The sequence below is a fragment of the Dendrobates tinctorius genome, unplaced genomic scaffold, assembly GCF_039654945.1.
Source record: "Dendrobates tinctorius isolate UK_male_01 unplaced genomic scaffold, ASM3965494v1 ptg000058l, whole genome shotgun sequence".
In the NCBI taxonomy this organism is placed as follows: domain Eukaryota; kingdom Metazoa; phylum Chordata; class Amphibia; order Anura; family Dendrobatidae; genus Dendrobates; species Dendrobates tinctorius.
The window spans coordinates 1860001-1881358 of record NW_027361726.1 but is presented as its reverse complement, the minus strand read 5'-3'; the positions used below and the strand labels follow the sequence as shown (position 1 = coordinate 1881358).

The following is a 21358-nucleotide window of genomic DNA, read 5'->3' as shown; positions in this document are numbered from 1 at the left end:
GCATAGAAATACATGCAGCCGCACACTCCGGTCCCGAATGTCGGCAGCAGTGCCGGGTATTGAGACACGAGACTCGTGCGAGTTTCTTGCAAGTGTGACTTCGGCCTTAGAATGACATTCTCGCAGCTCACTCACCACTCAGAGGAAATTGAAGGGAACAGAAGGCAGAATGTTGTCCGAAAGGTCTCCCCTAGAGACTGCGAAACCCTCCATTCTGACAGAGCTGTGCCGACTTGTCCTGGAATTCTTGGACCTGTGTGAGCAGGTACTAAGATGCAGTAATGGGTCGGAGGCAGAGCAATAATAATAATAAATTTTATTTCTATAGCGCCGACATATTCCGCAGCACTTTACATTTCAGAGGGGTCTTGTATAGACAATAGACATTACAGCATAACAATAATCACATAGATCATAACAAATACTAAGAGGAATGAGGGCCCTGCTCGCAAGCTTACAATTTGAGGGAAAAAAAAAAGGTAGGCACGAAAGGTGGGTGGTAACAATTGCCCTGATTGTTTGGACCAGCCATAATGTTAAGTGTGTAACAGTACAGACACAGAGGGCTAATGGATGCATAAAGCATGTGGGAACATGATGCGGGGAACCTGGTTATGGTAAAACTTTTGGCTGTGCCACACAGTGATAGATTAGGTTAATGTGTTGAGGCGGTAGGCCAGTCTGAATAAATGTGTTATCATGGCACGCTTAAAATTGTAGGGATTTGGGACTAATCATATTGACCTGGGAAGTGCATTCCAAAGAATTGGTGCAGCATATGTAAAGTCTTGGAGACGGGAATGGGAGTTTCTGATTACTGAGGATGTTAACCTCAAGTCATTAGCAGAACGGAAGACAAGGGCAGGGTGGTAGGGTGAGACGAGGGAGGAGAAATGTAGGGTGGTGCAGAGTCATGGAGTGCTTTGTGGGTGAGGGTAATAACTTTGTACTGGATTCTGGAGTGGATGGGTAGCCAGTGTAATCACTGGCACAAGGTAGAGGCATCGGAGTAACGATTGGCGAGGAATATGATCCTGGCTGCAGCATTCAAGACAGATTGGAGGGGGGGAGAGTTTGGTAAGAGAGAGACCGATAAGAAGAGAGTTACAATAGTCTAGAGCAAGGGTTAACGTGGGGTTTAATTTAACAGGTATACTCGCAGGGAGAAAACAGTATAAAGAGACACAGGGAACGTAACCCAGGGGAAACGGGTGTGAAGAATAGGGAAGGAAGTTTAAGGTTAGCAAACTTATTTGGACCCGTGGAAGCGCTCGAGTAGCGTGAAACGGCCGTAGACAGCCATTTGACACACTCTCCTTCACATCTCCGACGTGACATGTAATTCAGTGTCAATAAACATTCATCATTATCCCGCAGAGTGCGACCTTTTCCTCTTGGAAACTACAATCGTCTTGCTACGAGGTCAAGCACCCGGGAGTCCTGGACGTGAGCTCTCCGCCTGCTGCCAGCCACGGACCTTAGCACGGTAACAGCGGTGCCGTCCGCTTTCTTGCATTGACTTCATTAAACTTATCAGTCAGACGACTTCAGAATGCAGTTAGTTCAGTATGTGGACGTTGGCGCCAAAGCAGTGGCGCGTAAGGGGTCTGGCATGATCCTGGAAAAGATGGCGTCCTGGATCCTGGCGGTGGTGATTCTTCGTGGTCCGGTGTAGCCCTGGAAAAGATGATGTCTTGGCTCCTGGCGGTGACGGTGATTCCTCGTGGTCTGGTCGGTGATCAGTGTGTCAGGAAACGACGAGCCGGACAGAGCAGTCTTTCCCCCTGTCAGCAAACAGGGACAACATGCGACTCGACTCAGGTAAAAAGGGAAACCCCTCACAGCTGGTGTCCGCTGATGTCCTAACTGGGCGACCTGTCACTCACGGTCAGCATTATCAGTGGCGACCAGGTACATCATTGTCGGCAGTCTCTGTTAGCAGCTTTTTGCCTCTGCTCATTTTGGCCCGCTCTGGCAGTTATTTTTTTCGCAGAAGCCCTGACACTGCCCTCCTGTGCACTGCATGTTCCCGTGGCAACCAACTGATTTTCTGCGCGCTGTTGCTTTTTTATCTTAGCCATACCCCCTACTCTTAGGCCTGTTTCACTTATCCGTTTTTTGACGTCAGTTTTAGAACAAAACAGATCCGCCCCTTTTTTGGTGGATCCGTTTTTTCCCCCATAAACTTACATTAGCGGCGGATTTTGACTGACGTTCGTCCGTCGCATCCGTTTTTTGACGGATACGTCAGAATTGTAGTGGCTAACGGGCGGAGGAGAATGACTCTGAAACGTTTTTTCTGAGCAACGGTCCGCTATTTTCTATTGCGCATGGCCGCCAGATTTGCTCTGCCGGGGATTTTAACCTTGAATAGTGTTCCGGAAAGTCCATGAAATCTCTCTCTCTCGACCGCGGTTCCTTTAAATTTCTTCCACTTCCCGTCTGCAGCGGATCCGACCTAAAAACGGATCCTGTAGCATCTGTTTGGCCTACAATGGAAACGGATCCGTTTTTGTCAACTCTGGCGGATTTTGACTGACAAAAAAAGACGGAAATGTGAAACAGGCCTTAGGCGCAGAGGTCAGTCCGAGGCCTTAATCTTTCCCCCATGAAGCCTGGGAGACAGCCACGACAGTTCCGGATCCGTCACGGAGTAGGTAGGCCTGGTCCAGGTCTTCTCCTTACATTTGCATGCCCCGCTGGAGCGCCCGATGCTCCCATCCTGTGTGGTCGTTCCTGGGGACACATGTCGCCGGGGTCATTGTGGCTGCTGCGGCTGTCGTTGTGGAGAGAGCTGCTGTGCATCCATATCTGCACTGGTGCCCCTGCCTGGCCAGCAATCCACCTTTAAGTACTGTACTGCAGGTGATCTGCCGACCGGCGCTCCTGCAGCTTCCGGTACCCACCCCTGGAAGTGCTCCGGGTGACAGGTCCCAGCGGCATCATCAGAGCACAGCTTCCGGTTTCTGGCAGTGCTCCGTGCCCGTGCCAGGACACGTGGCTGCCAGATTAGCATGCGGTGATGGCGCTACAGACCTCTGTCCGACCGGACGGGACTCCATCGGACCCTCTGCGGCACTTCCAGCAATCCCGGCCACAGCAGACAGGGTGACCTGCCCCAACCAACCAGCCCAGGTCTGGGAACTTGCATTTTTCTTCTGCCGCCGTGCAGGACTGAAGGTTCCCCGTCAAGGACGGGAAACCACTTGTGCGGAGAGAGGAGCCGCCCTTTTTATCTTGACAGTTTCCTGTCCTTGAAGGGCGGATCCCCTCTCTCCTTGGTGCTGCATAGGTAACTGGAAAAGAGATTTTTCATAAGAAGTAAATTGCAAAATGACTTGTTTTTAAAGGCACTTTGAAAGTTTAACCCGTTTAATGAGACAAAGCACTTTAATTGTGAAATCCTTACAGCTCTCTAAGCACATTTGGAGTTGTAGTCCTGTACCGTTTTGGGTACACAGCTCTGGAGACACCCATGCGGTGTGATCTGGCAGTCATGTCTTGCTCCATTGTCAGTAGCATAGTTCACAACGAGCAGAATAACACACAACTGCAGGGTCTGCATAGGAGCTGGATACATGAAATGTAGGACTATTTAAAAACTTGCTTTCTTATTTTTTTGCAAAAGTATGCACACCCATGATGGATCGCACAGGGGAAGGAGGTGGTGTCAACTTTACTCACATTGGGGGAGGGGTGAGAAGGACCCAACAGGGATTGGCTCTCTGGCACCACCACTTGCCCCAGGTCAGTCAGGGAACTGCACCGAGGGTAAATAGTCGCCAGAAAGGCTTCCCTTATAGGTACGAGTTAAAGAGGTGCCCCCAGTGAGGTGGGATATTTATCACCAGTCCAGGCTGGGGGTATAGTATATATATATATATATAAATCTCCCGGCGGTCACTGCCAGAGTTCCTCACTAACACAGTACGGTATTCTGCCACCAGTTCCTCGTTCGACATAAGCCCCGTCCGACAGCAGGCTTATATCAGGTCAGAAACCTACCCAGGAAGCGTATAATATCCAACCGAGCGTGCGGACTTGGGAATTCATGAATCGAGATAAAAGAGCAGCCCAAGATTAATTTTATATTTAATCGCCTATAAGGCGCACTAGAGATATACGGGTATATATTTACAGAACAATATACAGGTATACAATCAGGAGTGCAGTACAAGGATAGGGTATAGATAGGTTGCAATTACCGTGTTATAGAATTGCTTTCATTCAGAAATGATAAAGTTGCACAGGTCCTAAACTTCTGGCAGTTTGCAGCAGCTGGAGTATCAGCTCTTCTAAAAATCCAAGATGCAGAGCAGCACGCGGCTTCTCCAGGCGAGACGGGTAATTTGTGACTAAGAGCCGTTGTGTCCCCGCATCTGTTTGCTTATTTACTAAAGTCGCCATGAAGTGCTAATCAATAGTACTGTCCATACAGGGGATGAGGTTTCTTAGCAACACGGTCAGACCCGTCCGGTCATTACGAGGTGCCTCTGTCGCAGCGCGTCTCCCGCGGCCCCAGGTGCCATTGTTTTGCACATATTGATATAGAGATTTGTAAACAAGTGGAAGTCTGTGCTATCTCCACATCCAGGAGAAATGAACGTCATTGTCATACAGAATCGCATTGCAATTATACCGATTCTGTGCCGCATCCTGCAGACACGGAGATGGCGGGGAGTTTATTAAAGAGCATGCACATATATTAGATGATCAGACACTTCAGGCTCTGTTCTTATGACACAAAGCTCCAAAATCCCTACATAGATGTAGCATTAAATTATTTGATAAGCGCTCTATGGCCTCACCACTAATACAGTATGCCGTGAGCTCCCCCTAGTGGTGACTATGGATAAAAATTATATTATGTGTGCTACCTGCAACCACCACTAGAGGGAGCCCATTGCATACTGTTTTATTAGGGGTGCTTGCAGGCAGTACAGTATTTTCATACTAGGGCACCACTAGAGGGAGCACAGAAGTCAATTACACAGCATGCAGTCAGTGCCCCCTGGTTGTGACTGTAGACATAAATGATAAAACTTGTGCTGCTTGCAGCCAACACTAGAGGGAGACAACTGCATATGGTTTTATTACTGAATACAATGTATGAACTGTATGTAGTAAATTCTTGAACTCCCCCTCGTGGTACCTGGACCTTACTGCATACATTTCTACATTAAACAGAAGTATGCAGTGAGCTCCACCTAGTGGTGCCCGCCGGCAGAAAAAAAATATATAAAATTTATGCTATGCAGAATGTTGCATAAACCCAGTTTTACCGCAATTGCACAATTTGCTAATTAGAGGACGCTGGAGATTGTTTGCTTTAACGAGCTGGTGTATTTGGTTTCTTTTGGTTCAATTTCTTAAATAATCCCAGGAATTATTATTTCCTTCATACTGGGAATATTCTGTTTTTTAACTCAAAGCAGTCGTGTGTTATGTCACAGAACGCATTAACCCAAACCACAATGGGTTCGGAACATGAAGACGCCATTGACATAAGGATATTACGTGTGTGCAAATTGTATTCCAGGAATGTCCTGGGGAGAAGTAACAACTTCCAGCAGAATAAGAGACAGCTTGGATCACTTGCCCCATGGCACCTCCATAGCTGCTGGCAGGGGACGCTAGGAGCTGGAGTCCCGCAGCCCCCAGTATCAACCTTATGCCATAAATATTCAGGGTTCTGGAAGCTGAGATAGGAGCTCCTGTTTGCCCAATGATTGGTGATTCCCCATGTCCTTAGGTCAGATATAAAGCGATTCTATTGCAAAATCCAGACAATTTTGGATGCTCAATTCTTCCCCTGCTGTCCGTTCTAGGGGTGAAATCCACCATGAAAATCTACTGTATTTCTGCAACACTAAACATGGTGCAGATCAGGCCAAGTCCATCCACGTGGGGTGGGTTAACAAAACCGCCGCATCTGGATTTGCCCTTCCATTAGATGGAGAATTTTGGGGACTTTAGTTTTTACCTAAATAAATGGATTTGAGGTTATTTTGGGTTTCAATTACAATTTTTTTTGTTTCCCTACACAATGAGCTAACTGAGAAACCTACAGTGAGCTCATTGCAACACAGTGTGTAAGGCTAGGTATAGTTTGGGCCAGGGGGGCTGCGGTCAGTCCGGGCATTGTGTTCATACTCGGATAAGGCGAGGCTCACACGGTAAGCATTTGGTGCATTTTCTGAAGCATTTCTGCCAATTTAGCCTACATGAATTTTCTCCCATGCATTTTTCTCTTCGTTTCCTGTCTCCTTTTACATAAAACTACTTTATTTTGTGAACCTATTTGCAAAGTTCCGTACGTGTAATAAAACGCTTTTGAGAGTTGCGCAGATCACATACGTTTCATTATCTGCAGATTTTCTGGATCTTATTCAATCCTCCGAATTGTTGAAAACCTCTAGGTGGGTGCGGCTGATCGCCAGGACGGGCACTCTAACCCCCATCAGAGTGCAGCAGCATTACGAACACTCCATCATAGCTGCGTGTATTGCTCACGGACTGCTGCAGAGCCGCGCTCGCTCGTCGTACAGTCCGCACGCCTCTGCAGTCTGAGCCATGGATGGGACTGTTCGGGCATTTCTGAATGGACCAGGATTACAGATTAATCATTTTGGATGATTGTGAACATTTCTTTCAGTCATATTGGAGGCGACTGACAATGTCCAGATCCTGGAGATGAGATTATCCTCCTGCACGTCACATCGATAAGGAAGCCGGATGCTCAGCATTTATGGCCTTATATCAGGTCATTGCAGACATTATGGACAGGTGAGTGACGGAAAAACGGGCAAAGACAAGTCCTCAAATTACACTCACAACGCTCGAAAAAAGCTGTAATGAGTGCAGCTCTGGAGTATAATACAGCATGTAACTGAGGATCAGTAATGTAATGTATGTCACAGTGACTGCACCAGCAGAATAGTGAGTGCAGCTCTGGAGTATAATACAGCATGTAACTGAGAATCAGTAATGTAATGTATGTACACCGTGACTGCATCAGCAGAATAGTGAGTGCATCTCTGGGGTATAATACAGGATGTAACTGAGGATCAGTAATGTAATGTATGTACACAGTGACTGCACCAGCAGAATAATGAGTGCAGCTCTGGGGTATAATACAGCATGTAACTGAGGATCAGTAATGTAATGTATGTCACAGTGACTGCACCAGCAGAATAGTGAGTGCAGCTCTGGAGTATAATACAGAATGTAACTCAGGATCAGTAATGTAATGTATGTACACAGTGACTGCACCAGCAGAATAGTGAGTGCAGCTCTGGGGTATAATACAGGATGTAACTGAGGATAAGTAATGTAATATATGTACATAGTGACTGCACCAGCAGAATAGTGAGTGCAGCTCGGGGGTATAATACAGGATGTAACTCAGGATCAGTAATGTAATGTATGTACACAGTGACTGCACCAGCAGAATAGTGAGTACAGCTCTGGAGTATAATACAGGATGTTACTGAGGATCAGTAATGTATGTACACAGTGACTGCACCAGCAGAATAGTGAGTGCAGCTCTGGGGTATAATACAGGATGTAACTCAGGATCAGTAATGTAATGTATGTATACAGTGACTGCACCAGCAGACTAGTGAGTGCAGCTCTGGAGTATAATACAGGATATAACTCAGGATCAGTAATGTAATGTATGTACACAGTGACTGCACCAGCAGAATAGTGAGTGCAGCTCTGGACTATAATACAGCATGTAACTGAGGATAAGTAATGCAATGTACACAGTGACTGCACCAGCAGAATAGTGAGTGCAGCTCTGGAGAATAATACAGGATGTAACTCAGGATCAGTACATGATCAGTAATGTAATGTATGTACAGTGACTGCACCAGCAGAATAGTGAGCGCAGCTGTGGAGTATAATACAGGATGTAACTCAGGATCAGTAATGTAATGTATGTACACAGTGTCTGCGCCAGCAGAATATTGAGTGCAGCTCTGGAGTATAAGGGTATGTGCACACGCTGCGGATTGGTCTGCGGATTCATCCGCGCGGATTTTGTAAAATCCGCAGGTCAAAAGACCTGCGGTTTATCTGCGGATTATTCTGCGGTTTCACCATCTCCACAATGGAGGAGATAGGAATCCGCAGAAAGAATTGACATGTCAATTCTTTCTGCGGTTTAGAAATCTCAGATAATCTGCGCGGAAAATTCCGCAGCATATGCACTGCGGTTTCCATCTCCCATAGGGAATAATGGTACTGTACACCGCAGCAAAAAATGCTGCGGATCCGCAGCAGAATCCGCAGCGTGTGCACACACCCTAATACAGGATAATTAATGTAATACATTCACTCAATTGTTAGATGAATACCTTAAATATTGGTTGGTTGAATATAAAAATGTAGACGCCAGATGAATAGGAACTGTATAAATCTTTATTTACAAGACATTCACATTGTGAGGTATGAAACATTGTACAAAAATCAGTGAACAGAGAATCTGTGTAAAAACACAACATTGTAAAAAACACAACATTCTAAAAAGTTTATTTGTAAAAGTAGCAGTTCTGGGGTGAATGGTTTTGCTTTCATTCTTTCAGTAATATATATAGTGTGCAAGGGGCTGCAAGTTATGAACCAGCACGGTTACCAGTTACAGCACCCGTCACCCCATCCGGAGTCTGTGTGGACTAGAAGTCACTTTTCCATGTTGGTCTCATAGTCTTGCACTGAGAGACGCTGGATGATCGGGGTGGGGTAACGTGGTGCCGATAATGGCAGTAATCAGCAGTCCGCATAGCAGACCTTTCAACAATAGTGACAATGGGACTAAGAGATAAAACATTTTCCCCAGAGTGCTACTTTATGATTTATCTTTGCTGTAAAGTAACTAAGCCCCCCCGAATCTGTATCACGGTTCAGTCCACAAGATGGGATGTGATCTGGGGGTGCTGAACGTGTGTATAATCCGTACTCTCATCTGTACACAATGGTCGGCAGAAGCTGTGTGACCCCTGAATCATGGCAGTGGGCTCAGTAAATGCACGTCATACAAGCCTCGGAGTCCCTGATACATCCCACACGTACTAACCTCCCAGAAGTGCCGCTGTGACATCAGCGCCTGTACATGGGGGTCTTCCATGTAAAGTTCAACATGTCTCTAGCCCTCACACCAGCAGACTGCAGCCCCATTCTTCCTTATATACCCGCGGCAGAGCATCCATGGTCTGACATATTGAGAAGGTTGCCGTTTCTGCAGCCTCAGTCTTTCTTAAATGCAAACGCAGAAAGCTTGTTATTTGTAGACTGGTCCAGAGATTTGCGTTTTTTCACACTGCCGCTGTGGTCCTGGACTGCCTCCTCGTCCAAAGCTTTCTGGGAGTCACCATTCTCTTGTTCTCGCTTCCTCTTCTTCGGATCAGCAGAATCATCTCCTTTGGCTTTTTCTGTCCACATCTAACGAGAGAGGACAATAAAGGACGTTCATTAGCACTCGGCCTTCTCTACAGTTCTTATAATGACAGGCTTCAGTGATCACAGTAGAAAAACGGCTCTGAAATCACCATCATCAAATGTGAATTAGTTACTTTATGTTTTTTAGATTCCACAATGGCGAGAAGGTAGACAAACTGGTTGTGACACTTTCCCAGGGGGCATTTCCATTGCGGATCTCAGACTATGGGTCGGGCAAGTCGCATATTTCACCCTTTGCACTAATAACAGGGACGGTGCTGAAAGTAATGATTGCTGACGAAATACTCAGAAAAACGCAGCGTAGACAGAATTCACTCATCGTGTGCAGCCTCCTTCTGTCATCAGCCTTCCATGCCAAGAGTGATACTGACCAGCGTCCCGACGGGCCCCGGCTCTGGGCGCAGCGTCCCGACGGGCCCCGGCTCTGGGCGCAGCGTCCCGACGGGCCCCGGCTCTGGGCGCAGCGTCCCGACGGGCCCCGGCTCTGGGCGCAGCGTCACATCTGACGTTAATTACAATAAATCTATATCTTGTGATCATCCTTACAGAGGACTGTCACTTGCCATAAATGCATGGCCTGATCCTATGTCCTCCCTCTATCACGAGCCGAACATTCTGGTACTTACCATCCGCTCTTCATTCGTTAGTGCCCTGAATCGGCTCATTCCTTCCTTAATGGTTTCAGACTCGTCAATGTCAGGATTCTCAGATGAGATGATCTGACGATTCTCATCCAACCATAGCTGGAAGCCAGTCTTACATCTGCAAAGACATCAGCCATGATGACAGACGAACGGAGTACAAACACAACCTGATATTAATGCCGCTGGTCATTTCTACTCTATGCAAACATAACAATCGCTGCCGCAAAATCTGCCGCTTTTCATCCATAAATAATAGGACTGACTTTGTTATAGGAGCAGTGTGTGCATGGTCCTCACTGATGCAACGGGGGTCTTTGATGTTTCTAACTGGCCATATTTCTGTCGCTCTGCAGACTGTTCCGGTTATGAGGATTTATGACACCTGTGACCCCAACAATCTGCTGCTTGTTATGGTGAATGCAGTAGTCGTGTTTATGAACAGAAGTCTGGAGCTTGAAGGTCCGCATAGGTCTTGTGACCGAGAGGGGGCCGCTCGTGTGGACTGAGAAGGAAGGGGGCCCTTGTGTTTGTCAGTATAGAGGGGGGTGCTCACGTAAGTCTAAGGATACAGCATGTTACATGATGTATTTATATGCATGTTAGCAAAGGCAGACTCTGAACGGGGAAAACAAAGACAAAGTTCATGAGGAGGGTCTCTCATGGGTGTTGTCTAGCCAATGGGGATGCAGCATTCCTGTCCTACAGCATCCACCACATAATTACACAGAGGTCCTCGTTATTGCCCTCGTAATGATCAGGACGACGCACCAGTTCTATACACGTACAAGACAGAAGGCTTACAGTAGAGGAGGGTGTAGGTAGTGTAGTATTAAGTAGCGGCTATGGAAAGCATGACTTTTACGTTATGAATGCATTTTTAGATAAAGTATTTTGGCTTTGTTAGTATTTCATTACAAGTTTTGCATGATTTGGCTCCTACAGTCTCTATGTATCTCAGCAGAACACAGTGAATCTGTCCATGATCTCGTCCCTTCTCTTCAGGCATCTACATCACATGGTGATGTGGTGATAAATGATCTTAGATGAAAAGATCATTACAGAATCTGCTGTCAGACGAGTCACTGAACGGTAATACGTTCTGTTATGTACACTGATACATGGAGGCTGTAGAAGCACAATCAGTTACATTTTTATTAATAAAATGAATTATCTTTTTATTACTTCCAAAAAGAAAAAGTTGTCTATATCCTTTAGAATAAAAGCAAACTTACGTCTTAGGTTGAGTTTTCTCTGGAGCAGCATTGGGCGGAGGCTGGGGTGTTGGATTTTCTTTTTTTTGTGGTATCTTTTCAGTGAATTTAACCAATCCCTAAAAAAAAAGTTGCCACATTAGATTTTTTTAAAACTCCTTCAGACAATTTCAAGATTTCTAAACACTTGTTAAATAAAGAAACATGTTTTTTTGTTCAGAGGAGTCTGTGGATAAGATCATCGATGCAGCGTTATCACCTGCTTTGGTTTTGCCTTTGGAGCCAGAGGTTTTATGACCGGAGACTCCGATTTCGTAGCAATGGGGGTTTTCTTGGTTAATTTGCTCATGTTATCGAGGATGCGGGACGATCCGCCGGGCAGCGCCGGACTCTTCTGACTTGCAGATACCTTTTACCAAAAAAGATATTTGTCATTTTTTACCTTTTGACACGGCTGTTAGGGGAAAAAAAAATTAATAAACGGCTTCAGAAAGCAATGAGGCCTCTGAAAGCCTCAAAGTCTCCTCAGTGACAGCGAGACTCATTTTCCTGACATTATCTGTTACTAAAATGAGACCTTAATCGTGTCTACACAACACCAGCAGCAAAACATCAAAATATCCCAATTCTCCACTATCTCATGCCATCACTCCCTGCTCCAATATGTGCAATGTGGGTAAAGGGAAGGTGTCCTCAGACAAGGACCCATTGTAGATCAGGACTGTGTTACGTGTAATTTTTATATTGTTAACATTTCTCTATATCGCAATCTGTATTTTAAAAGAAACTTTCAATTTTCACACCAGTCACTAAGGATTTTTTAGACTAATTTCCTGACCGTTCAGGAAATCCACATGTACATTAACAGCAATAAACAACCCCTGATCCTTTGCATTGAAGCATCTAATTAGAGTGTGAATGTCAAAGGAAAAAGAGGAGGAAGTGAGCTGTGACATTCCCCTATTGTGAATGGTGGATCCTGTATTAATTACTGTATATAGAGGTGTTATCAGTCAATGTACAGGAGGAATAAGTGAGCTGTGACATCACCTATTATGCATTATCTACTGTATATAGAGGTGTTAGTCACTGTACAGGAGGAGGTGGTGAGCTGTGACATCACCTATTGTGAATAGTGGATCCTGTGTTTTCTACTGTATAGAGGTGTTATCAGTCATTGTACAGGAGGAGAAGGTGAGCTGTGACATCACCTATTGTGAATGGTAGATCCTGTGTTATCTACTATATATAGAAGCATTATCACTCATTGTACAGGAGGAGGAGGAGGTGAGCTCTGACATCACCTATTGTGAATGGTAGATCCTCTTACCTGCTGTATATAGAGGTGTTATCAGTCATTGTACAGGAGGAGGCGAGATGTGACACCCCCCTATTGTGAATGGAGGATCCGGTGTTATCTACTGTATATAGAGGTGTTACCCGTCATTGCACAGTAGGAGGTGAGCTGTGACATCACCTTGGTGTATCCGGTGTTATCCACGGTGTTACACAATCCTGTCTCTGATAAGGAAACAGTTGTAAACTCCGAAAGAACAGAAAGCATAAGCTTTAAGACCCCATACACATTAGACTAATGTTAGCTGCACCCGCCAATGTGGACGGTTTCAGCTGACGGTCTATTGTGTTAGGGGGCCCTGGCTGACTGGTGTATGTATGATTTCTGACTGCAGATTGCATTGTCCTGCTGGAGATGAGCAACCGGCTTCAGCACAGGAGCTCTTTGCCGACAGCAATCTAATATGTATGGCAGGCTTAAAAAAGCCGCAGTCACCAGTATGAAAATTTCAAGACTTGATTTTTCATAACAGGCTGTGATATCGGGGGGGGGGGGGGGGACACACCTAATATATATTGAGAGAGAGAATCCACTCCGCTTTACAGGACGCTGTTGTGCAGATTGTAAGAGATCTTACACTTGTATTTCACAGTGCGCACACATGTAAACCTTAACAGTGGATGTATCAGAAAATTACCTATTTGACGAATATATACATATACGGTATATACACACATATGTACACATATACACAAACACGCACATATATATACACACATACATAAATATATACACATATACAAACACACACGTAATACAAAATCCTGAATTATATAGGTAATTTTCGGCTACATTCACTGCTAAGGTTTACATGTGCGCACACTGTGAAATACACTTGCAGCGTAAGTTCTCTTACAATCTCCTGCACAACAGTGTCCTGTGCAGCAACATAACCGAAAGATGCACAGTCAGGTGCTTGATCGATATTAAGCCACAAAATAAGTTCATACCTTAAAAGGGTTAACTCTGCCTTGGCTGCTCGACATGATCGCACCTTTACAAGAGAAAAGAAAGTTATTGAAAACAGATTAGCGATTCTGCATCAGTTCAATGATCGCGTGTCAACAGGTGTCTTCCATCCTAAAAAAATAAATGTGGTAAGGGTATGTGCAAAGTGTCTCTTTTTGGAGCAGAAACTCCAAATTTTTGAGGCAGATTTGGAGAGTTTCTGCTCAGAAGACTCAGTATGCACATACTTCATACGCATGATAAAAAAAATGTAACTAATAAACTTTTTTTTTATTATTTAATTGTTGTAAAAAATCTGCATTACCAAATACTCATCATGAGATCTCTGCTTAAGAGACTGCACTTAGCCTGACCGTGGCTGGTAAATAACCATTCATCTCCTACGCAGAAGCCAGTCGTTGGCGATTTATAGCCCGTTCAGTCAGGCCGGGGACACCTCCGTGATTGTAACCACCATCATTCTGTCCACATACACCATCACTGTTCTCGGCAGCACATCTACTTTACACAGGCCGATTGCACTTCCGTGATTGTAACCACGATCATTCTGTCCACATACACCATCACTGTACCCGGCAGCACGTCTACTTTACACAGGCCAGGGACACCTCCTGATTGTTACCACCATCATTCTGTGCACATACACCATCACTGTTCTCGGCAGCACATCTACTTTACACAGGCCAGGGACACCTCCTGATTGTTACCACCATCATTCTGTGCACATACACCATCACTGTTCTCGGCAGCACATCTACTTTACACAGGCCGATTGCACTTCCGTGATTGTAACCACGATCATTCTGTCCACATACACCATCACTGTTCTCGGCAGCACATCTACTTTACACAGGCCGATTGCACTTCCGTGATTGTAACCACGATCATTCTGTCCACATACACCATCACTGTACCCGGCAGCACGTCTACTTTACACAGGCCAGGGACACCTCCTGATTGTTACCACCATCATTCTGTGCACATACACCATCACTGTTCTCGGCAGCACATCTACTTTACACAGGCCGATTGCACTTCCGTGATTGTAACCACGATCATTCTGTCCACATACACCATCACTGTTCTCGGCAGCACATCTACTTTACACAGGCCGATTGCACTTCCGTGATTGTAACCACGATCATTCTGTCCACATACACCATCACTGTACCCGGCAGCACGTCTACTTTACACAGGCCAGGGACACCTCCTGATTGTTACCACCATCATTCTGTGCACATACACCATCACTGTTCTCGGCAGCACATCTACTTTACACAGGCCGATTGCACTTCCGTGATTGTAACCACCATCATTCTGTCCACATACACCATCACTGTTCTCGGCAGCACATCTACTTTACACAGGCCGATTGCACTTCCGTGATTGTAACCACGATCATTCTGTCCACATACACCATCACTGTACCCGGCAGCACGTCTACTTTACACAGGCCAGGGACACCTCCTGATTGTTACCACCATCATTCTGTGCACATACACCATCACTGTACCCGGCAGCACGTCTACTTTACACAGGCCAGGGACACCTACTGATTGTTACCACCATCATTCTGTGCACATACACCATCACTGTACCCGGCAGCACATCTACTTTACACAGGCCAGGGACACCTCCTGATTGTTACCACCATCATTCTGTGCACATACACCATCACTGTTCTCGGCAGCACATCTACTTTACACAGGCCAGGGACACCTCCTGATTGTTACCACCATCATTCTGTCCACATACACCATCACTGTACCCGGCAGCACGTCTACTTTACACAGGCCAGGGACACCTCCTGATTGTTACCACCATCATTCTGTGCACATACACCATCACTGTTCTCGGCAGCACATCTACTTTACACAGGCCAGGGACACCTCCCTGATTGTTACCACCATCATTCTGTCCACATACACCATCACTGTTCTCGGCAGCACATCTACTTTACACAGGCCAGGGACACCTCCCTGATTGTTACCACCATCATTCTGTCCACATACACCATCATTGTTCTCGGCAGCACGTCTTCTTTTCACAGTCTGATATTTTGACAAGAGCAATTATTTTTAAGCAACCTCAATCATGTTACCCGATGAATAAGTACCTGCATTGGGTGCTCGGCAACCTGTTTACACCGCACCAATATCAGAAAACAAATGTTCCTAAAAACATAATTCCCAAAGGCTCCTAGTGATGCACTCCCTCATGGCCACTGTGGACAGTACGTCTGCAGACACCACTGTGTAAGTGGTACAGGAGCGTGACAAGTCTGACAACCCGTAACATCCGTAACACAGGGCTGCTTCGGTCTGGAAACCTCTCTGCGTTTCTGCAACGGGTGAACTGTTCCCCACGTGGAAGGTCACTTACCGGACTTTGAAGTAGGCCGCTCAGGTGAAGCCACAGTTTTGCCAAAAGGGTTATGTGCTGTGAAAAGGAGAATGTGATCCCATAATTTAATAGTTTTAATCTGACCATAGAAAATGACTTCTGATTAACAAACTATGAAAGAAACAGATGAGCAAAACAGAAACCCTCCTGTCCCACATTACTACAGGAGAAGAACGTGCACCAGACCCAGAACGACATGTGGGAGAAATTACTCACATCGTTCTGAGAAGGAAAGAAAACATCAAAAATGAATATAGTGACTATATTGTAGAAGAGGAAACCAGAGTCACAGAAGAAGCACAGACGGCGAGGCCTGCCTCAGTTATTACACATGAACACGAAGTATGTCCCAAATTACCTGCAGTAATCCAAAACCCAAGAGCCGCAATCACAACTCTGCAGGTCTCTGAGCTGTTAGGGTGCAACTGTAAGCTGTGCTAACAGAATAAAGCAGAATACTGAGCGCAGCTATGGAGTGTAATACAGGGGGTAACTCAGGATCAGTAATGTAATGTATGTACACAGTGACTGCACCAGCAGAATAGTGAGTGCAGCTCTGGAGTGTAATACAGGGGGTAACTCAGGATCAGTAATGTAATGTATGTACACAGTGACTGCACCAGCAGAATAGTGAGTTCAGCTCTGTAGTATAATACAGGATGTAACTCAGGATCAGTAATGTAATGTATGTACACAGTGACAACACCAGCCGAATAGTGAGTGCAGCTCTGCAGTACAAATCACGGATGTAATTCAGAATCAGTAATGTAATGTATGCACACTGACTGCACCAGCAGTGAGTGCAGCTCTGGGGTATAATACAGGATGTAACTCAGGATCAGTAATGTAATGTATGTACACAGTGACTGCACCATCAGAATAGTGAGTACAGCTCTGGAGTATAATACAGGATGTAACTCAGGATCAGTGATGTATGTACACAGTGACTGCACCAGCAGAATAGTGAGTGCAGCTCTGGAGTATAATACAAGATGTAACTCAGGATCAGTAATGTACACAGTGACAACACCAGCAGAATAGTGAGTGCAGCTCTGGGGTATAATACAGGATGTAACTCATGATCAGTAATGTATGTACACAGTGACTGCACCAGCAGAATAGTGAGTGCAGCTCTGGAGTACAATACAGGATGTAACTCAGAATCAGTAATATAACGTATGCACACAGTGACTGCACCAGCACAATAGTGAGTGCAGCTCTGGGGTATAATACAGGATGTAACTCAGGATCAGTAATGTAATGTATGTACACAGTGACAACACCAGCAGAATAGTGATAGTGAGTGCAGCTCTCGAGCATAATACAGGATGTAACTCAGGATCAGTAATGTAATGTATGTACACAGTGACTGCACCAGCAGAATAGTGAGTACAGCTCTGGGAGTATAATACAGGATGTAACTCAGGATCAGTAATGTATGTACACTGACTGCACCAGCAGAATAGTGAGTGCAGCTCTGGGGTATAATACAGGATGTAACTCAGGATCAGTAATGTAATGTATGTACCAGGGCTGTGGAGTCGGAGTTGGTGCTCATTTTGGTGGAGTCGGAGTCGGTATAAAATGGACCGACTCCGACAATATATAATAAATTGGGTACAGTAATTCAATGCAGGATGTGCTGAATATTTTTTCATAGGAGTTTGGGAAAGTTATGAAATGTCCTATAAATGGCTGTTCTATTCCTGATCTAAGGCTACATTCACACACAGCGTTTTTCCTGTGTTTTTTGAGGATACGTTTTTCAGCTGCAAAAGCTGATCATCTTTTTAAAAAACCGCATCACCTGAAAGGTTTTTGAGCTCATAGATAATGTTTTCAATAGCAAAAGCAGATTAGAAATCTGCTCTATCCATCCATTTATCCATATCGTATCTGTACCAAAAAGAATGAAAACCGGGTAGTACACCAATATATATTCTGTTCTATCTAAATATCTTGATTATTGGATCATAGAAATGATTAAATGTCTGAGGTTCACATTGTACTACAATAAATTTTTCACTTAAATATAAGCAATATGTGTGGGAGTCGGAGTCGTGGAGTCGGAGTCGGTGTAAGGGAAATTGAGGAGTCGGAGTCGCAGGTTTGGCTTACCGACTCCACAGCCCTGGTATGTACAGTGACTGCACCAGCAGAATAGTGAGTGCAGCTCTGGAGTACAATACAGGATGTAACTCAGAATCAGTAATATAACGTATGTACACAGTGACTGCACCAGCAGAATAGTGAGCACAGCTCTGGAGTATAATACAGGATGTAACTCAGGATCAGTAATGTATGTACAGAGTGACTGCACCAGCAGAATAGTGAGTGCAGCTCTTGAATATTAGTGTCAGGCTGATACGCTGCTGTGTTACAAAGTTTGCTGCCATGTTGGAGCCTGTTGTATGTTGTCCATGAGTGGAGCTGTATAAATCTGCTGACAGGCTCCCTGTAAACTAATAAGTAAATTAATGATGCTTCATGTAAAACATTGATTTGCAATAAACATACTATTCTTCTTAATCAGGTGGGGAGTGTCGGGCTGCTGAACTTCTTCCGTTTCTTCATCTCCATCCTCACAATTCGCTTCCAGTTCCCGTGTCACTGGTTTGGAGCTTGGCCTCTCCCATTCTGTGGCCGTCCTGCTGTATCTATAAAGAAAGTACCCAACATATCGATTAATGAAATTCTGGAAAGTGACGTAAATCCTCCTATGTGACCATTCAGATTATAGTCCTTGCAGACGGTGCAGCCATGTGTGTGAAGAAAGGGGCGAGCTAAGTGCACATGATATATAACTGCAGAAGCGGCATGGATCGGGGTGCCGCAGTTGTCCCCAACGTCAATAATAAAATTGGAGTCATTTAGTGGTTTGCAGGTCTTTCCCATAGTATGATGAATCTTGCTGCAGTCACTTTGCATTTATGTAGCATTGAGCGTCTTAAGGCCAGATGTTAATAGCTTACAAGCTGAAAGGTCACTGTACCTGGACCATGCAATGCAAAGGCCAGACGGGCAGACAACAGACATAAATCCTAAGGAAAAATTGCTACAGAAAATGTGTAGCATGCTTTGAAGACCCAGGATGCCTTGTATTTGGCAGCTCTTTCCAAGCAGCATTGAGGGTCTTCCATGTGTAGAAATTATAGCCAGATATCCACCTGTAACCCATCATGTAACGTTCTCACACCCTCCATAAACGGACATATATGCCTGCTCCACCTAGTGGTGAAAACGAGGAGCTGAAGACGGCCATAGAAGTAACAAAAAATAAATAAAATGTACTAAGGGCAGACGGTGGGTCACTGTTTTATATAAGAAAAAATACATTCAGTCTCTGGTAATGTGGGACAAGAGTTATTGATCCCAGAGGAAGAAGAGACTATTGCTTTGAGTGGGGATCGGTTAAATGGCCGGTGTTCACATACAACTAGATTATTGTTAATCCGCAATCTCCTGAAAGCAGGACCATGACGCTGGCGTGCAGCGATCAGTGTAACAATAGCCGTCTTGTTTGCAGATTTAGTTCTTCTTAAGAGGAATTATTCTAGCCGCCTAATCTCATCAACCAGATCTCTGGATTTCTGCAGATCACTTTATAAAAGCAAGAGGTTACGTGTGGCAGGATACATGTCGGGAAGGGGTTAATTTACTGGTATAGTGAGACCTAAGCATCCCAAAGTGTTTCAGTACAGACTGAGTGCAGCTCAGCCATTCAGAGGGTGGGAAAGCCGGACTTTACGGCACATTTGCATGAAGCAGAAATGCACCAGATTTCTCATACAGAAAATGTGCCGCAGCTTACAAGATTAAGCACAAGATTGTCTGACATCACGCGCAGTGCTGCAAAAATATCTGTGGTATAAACTTTACCAACGCTGCGGATTTCATAAGTTTTCCAACATGTGCAGATGTCAGTGAGTATTTCATCTGCTGCAACCCAAGTGGCAAGACTTGATCACAGAAATCCAGCAGGAGAATGAACCGAGGAAGCCGTGACGGCCGCCGTGTCGTTCCACAACTCTCCCAAGAAGCTGATCAACATATTAAATCAAGACATTTTAGTTACAAGTTATATGGACGTTTAGCCCTTTTATATTGCATGCTGCAGAAATAAAAAAATATGCAAAATAAATGGGCAGAAATTTGTACTTTTTTTTCACGTTTTGACGAGGGAGATTTTACTGTCCATCCTGCCCTATGTAGGACAGCTCAGTTACGACAGACCCTACTGTATTTACCCAGCAGTCAGCCTGCTGCGGAAATCGTCTGCTTCTTCCTCCTCTTCCTGCTGTTGTGCAGGTGCCATTTCTGCGGCTTTTTCTAGAGCCATTTCACTGAGCCGCTGGGCCAGAATTAGCCTCTTGGAGCGCGAGGCGTACTTAATAGCCAGGTTCATCACGTTCTGAGACATGAGCTCGGCCAGCTCCACACAGCGGAATTCACGCTCCAGTTTGCAGGACAACTATGGAACAGAAAAAAGTTATGTATATGAATATAATATACATACAAACATATATATATATATATATATATATATACACACACACACACACATACACATACGTACATATATTCATACACATGTATGTGTTTATCTATCTACAGCTCTGGCAAAAATTAAGAGACCACTGCAAAATTTTCACTGTGTCTGATTTTTCTCTATAGGTATATTTTGGAGTAAAATGTAAATTGCTCTTTTATTCTATAAACTACTGACAACGTCTTTGAATTCCCAAGCACTAAACTTTGTATTTTCAGAAAATGAGAAATGGTCAAAATAACAAAAGAAAATGTAGTGCTTGCAGACCTCAAATAATGCGAAGAAAACAAGTTCATAATCATTTAGAAACAATACTAATGTTTTAACTCAGTAACTGACACTGGAATGGAATGACTGTCAGACATTTAGAGAAGCTGATTTTTATAAAACTGTGCAGTTGTCATTTAATATGCTTCTGATTAGGTGATCACCTGAACCACATCTTATTTAACGAAGGAAAGTATAAAAATCCCTGCTGTGGTGTTCACAATCCTCTTGCAATATGACAAGCTGGATGGCAAAACAAGTGCTAGTAATATCCCAAAAGTAATTGGAATAAAAAATTTACATTTAACCATGCCAAAGGAGTTGAAAAGTCTTGAATGAGGAAAAGAAGGGCTCAATTCAGGCTTTACTAGCAGAGGGATACAGTGAGCGTCATGTTGCCGCTATCCTTAAAATTTTCTAAGATGGCAGTCCATTACAACAAGGTCAAGCAGCAGACATTGGGGACAACAAAGCTACAGAACAGCAGAGGGCAAAA

The 21358-nt window shown here is 44.7% G+C and overlaps 1 protein-coding gene across 2 annotated transcripts in view; it reads right to left on the bottom strand.

The window, feature by feature from the left end:
• Positions 1 to 8402: 8402 nt before the first annotated feature.
• WDHD1 (WD repeat and HMG-box DNA binding protein 1) overlaps positions 8403 to 21358 on the bottom strand; it is a 72586-nt gene continuing 59630 nt past the window's right edge. For both annotated transcript variants that reach the window (XM_073577933.1, XM_073577932.1), the window contains exons 19-26: positions 20294 to 20517; positions 18564 to 18703; positions 16026 to 16082; positions 13625 to 13668; positions 11577 to 11726; positions 11339 to 11436; positions 10089 to 10224; positions 8403 to 9444 (exon numbers count right to left, since the gene is read on the bottom strand). In XM_073577933.1, coding sequence (XP_073434034.1) covers positions 9250 to 9444; positions 10089 to 10224; positions 11339 to 11436; positions 11577 to 11726; positions 13625 to 13668; positions 16026 to 16082; positions 18564 to 18703; positions 20294 to 20517 — 1044 coding nt within the window. In that variant the 3' untranslated portion in view covers positions 8403 to 9249. The remainder of the gene's footprint in view (positions 9445 to 10088; positions 10225 to 11338; positions 11437 to 11576; positions 11727 to 13624; positions 13669 to 16025; positions 16083 to 18563; positions 18704 to 20293; positions 20518 to 21358) is intronic.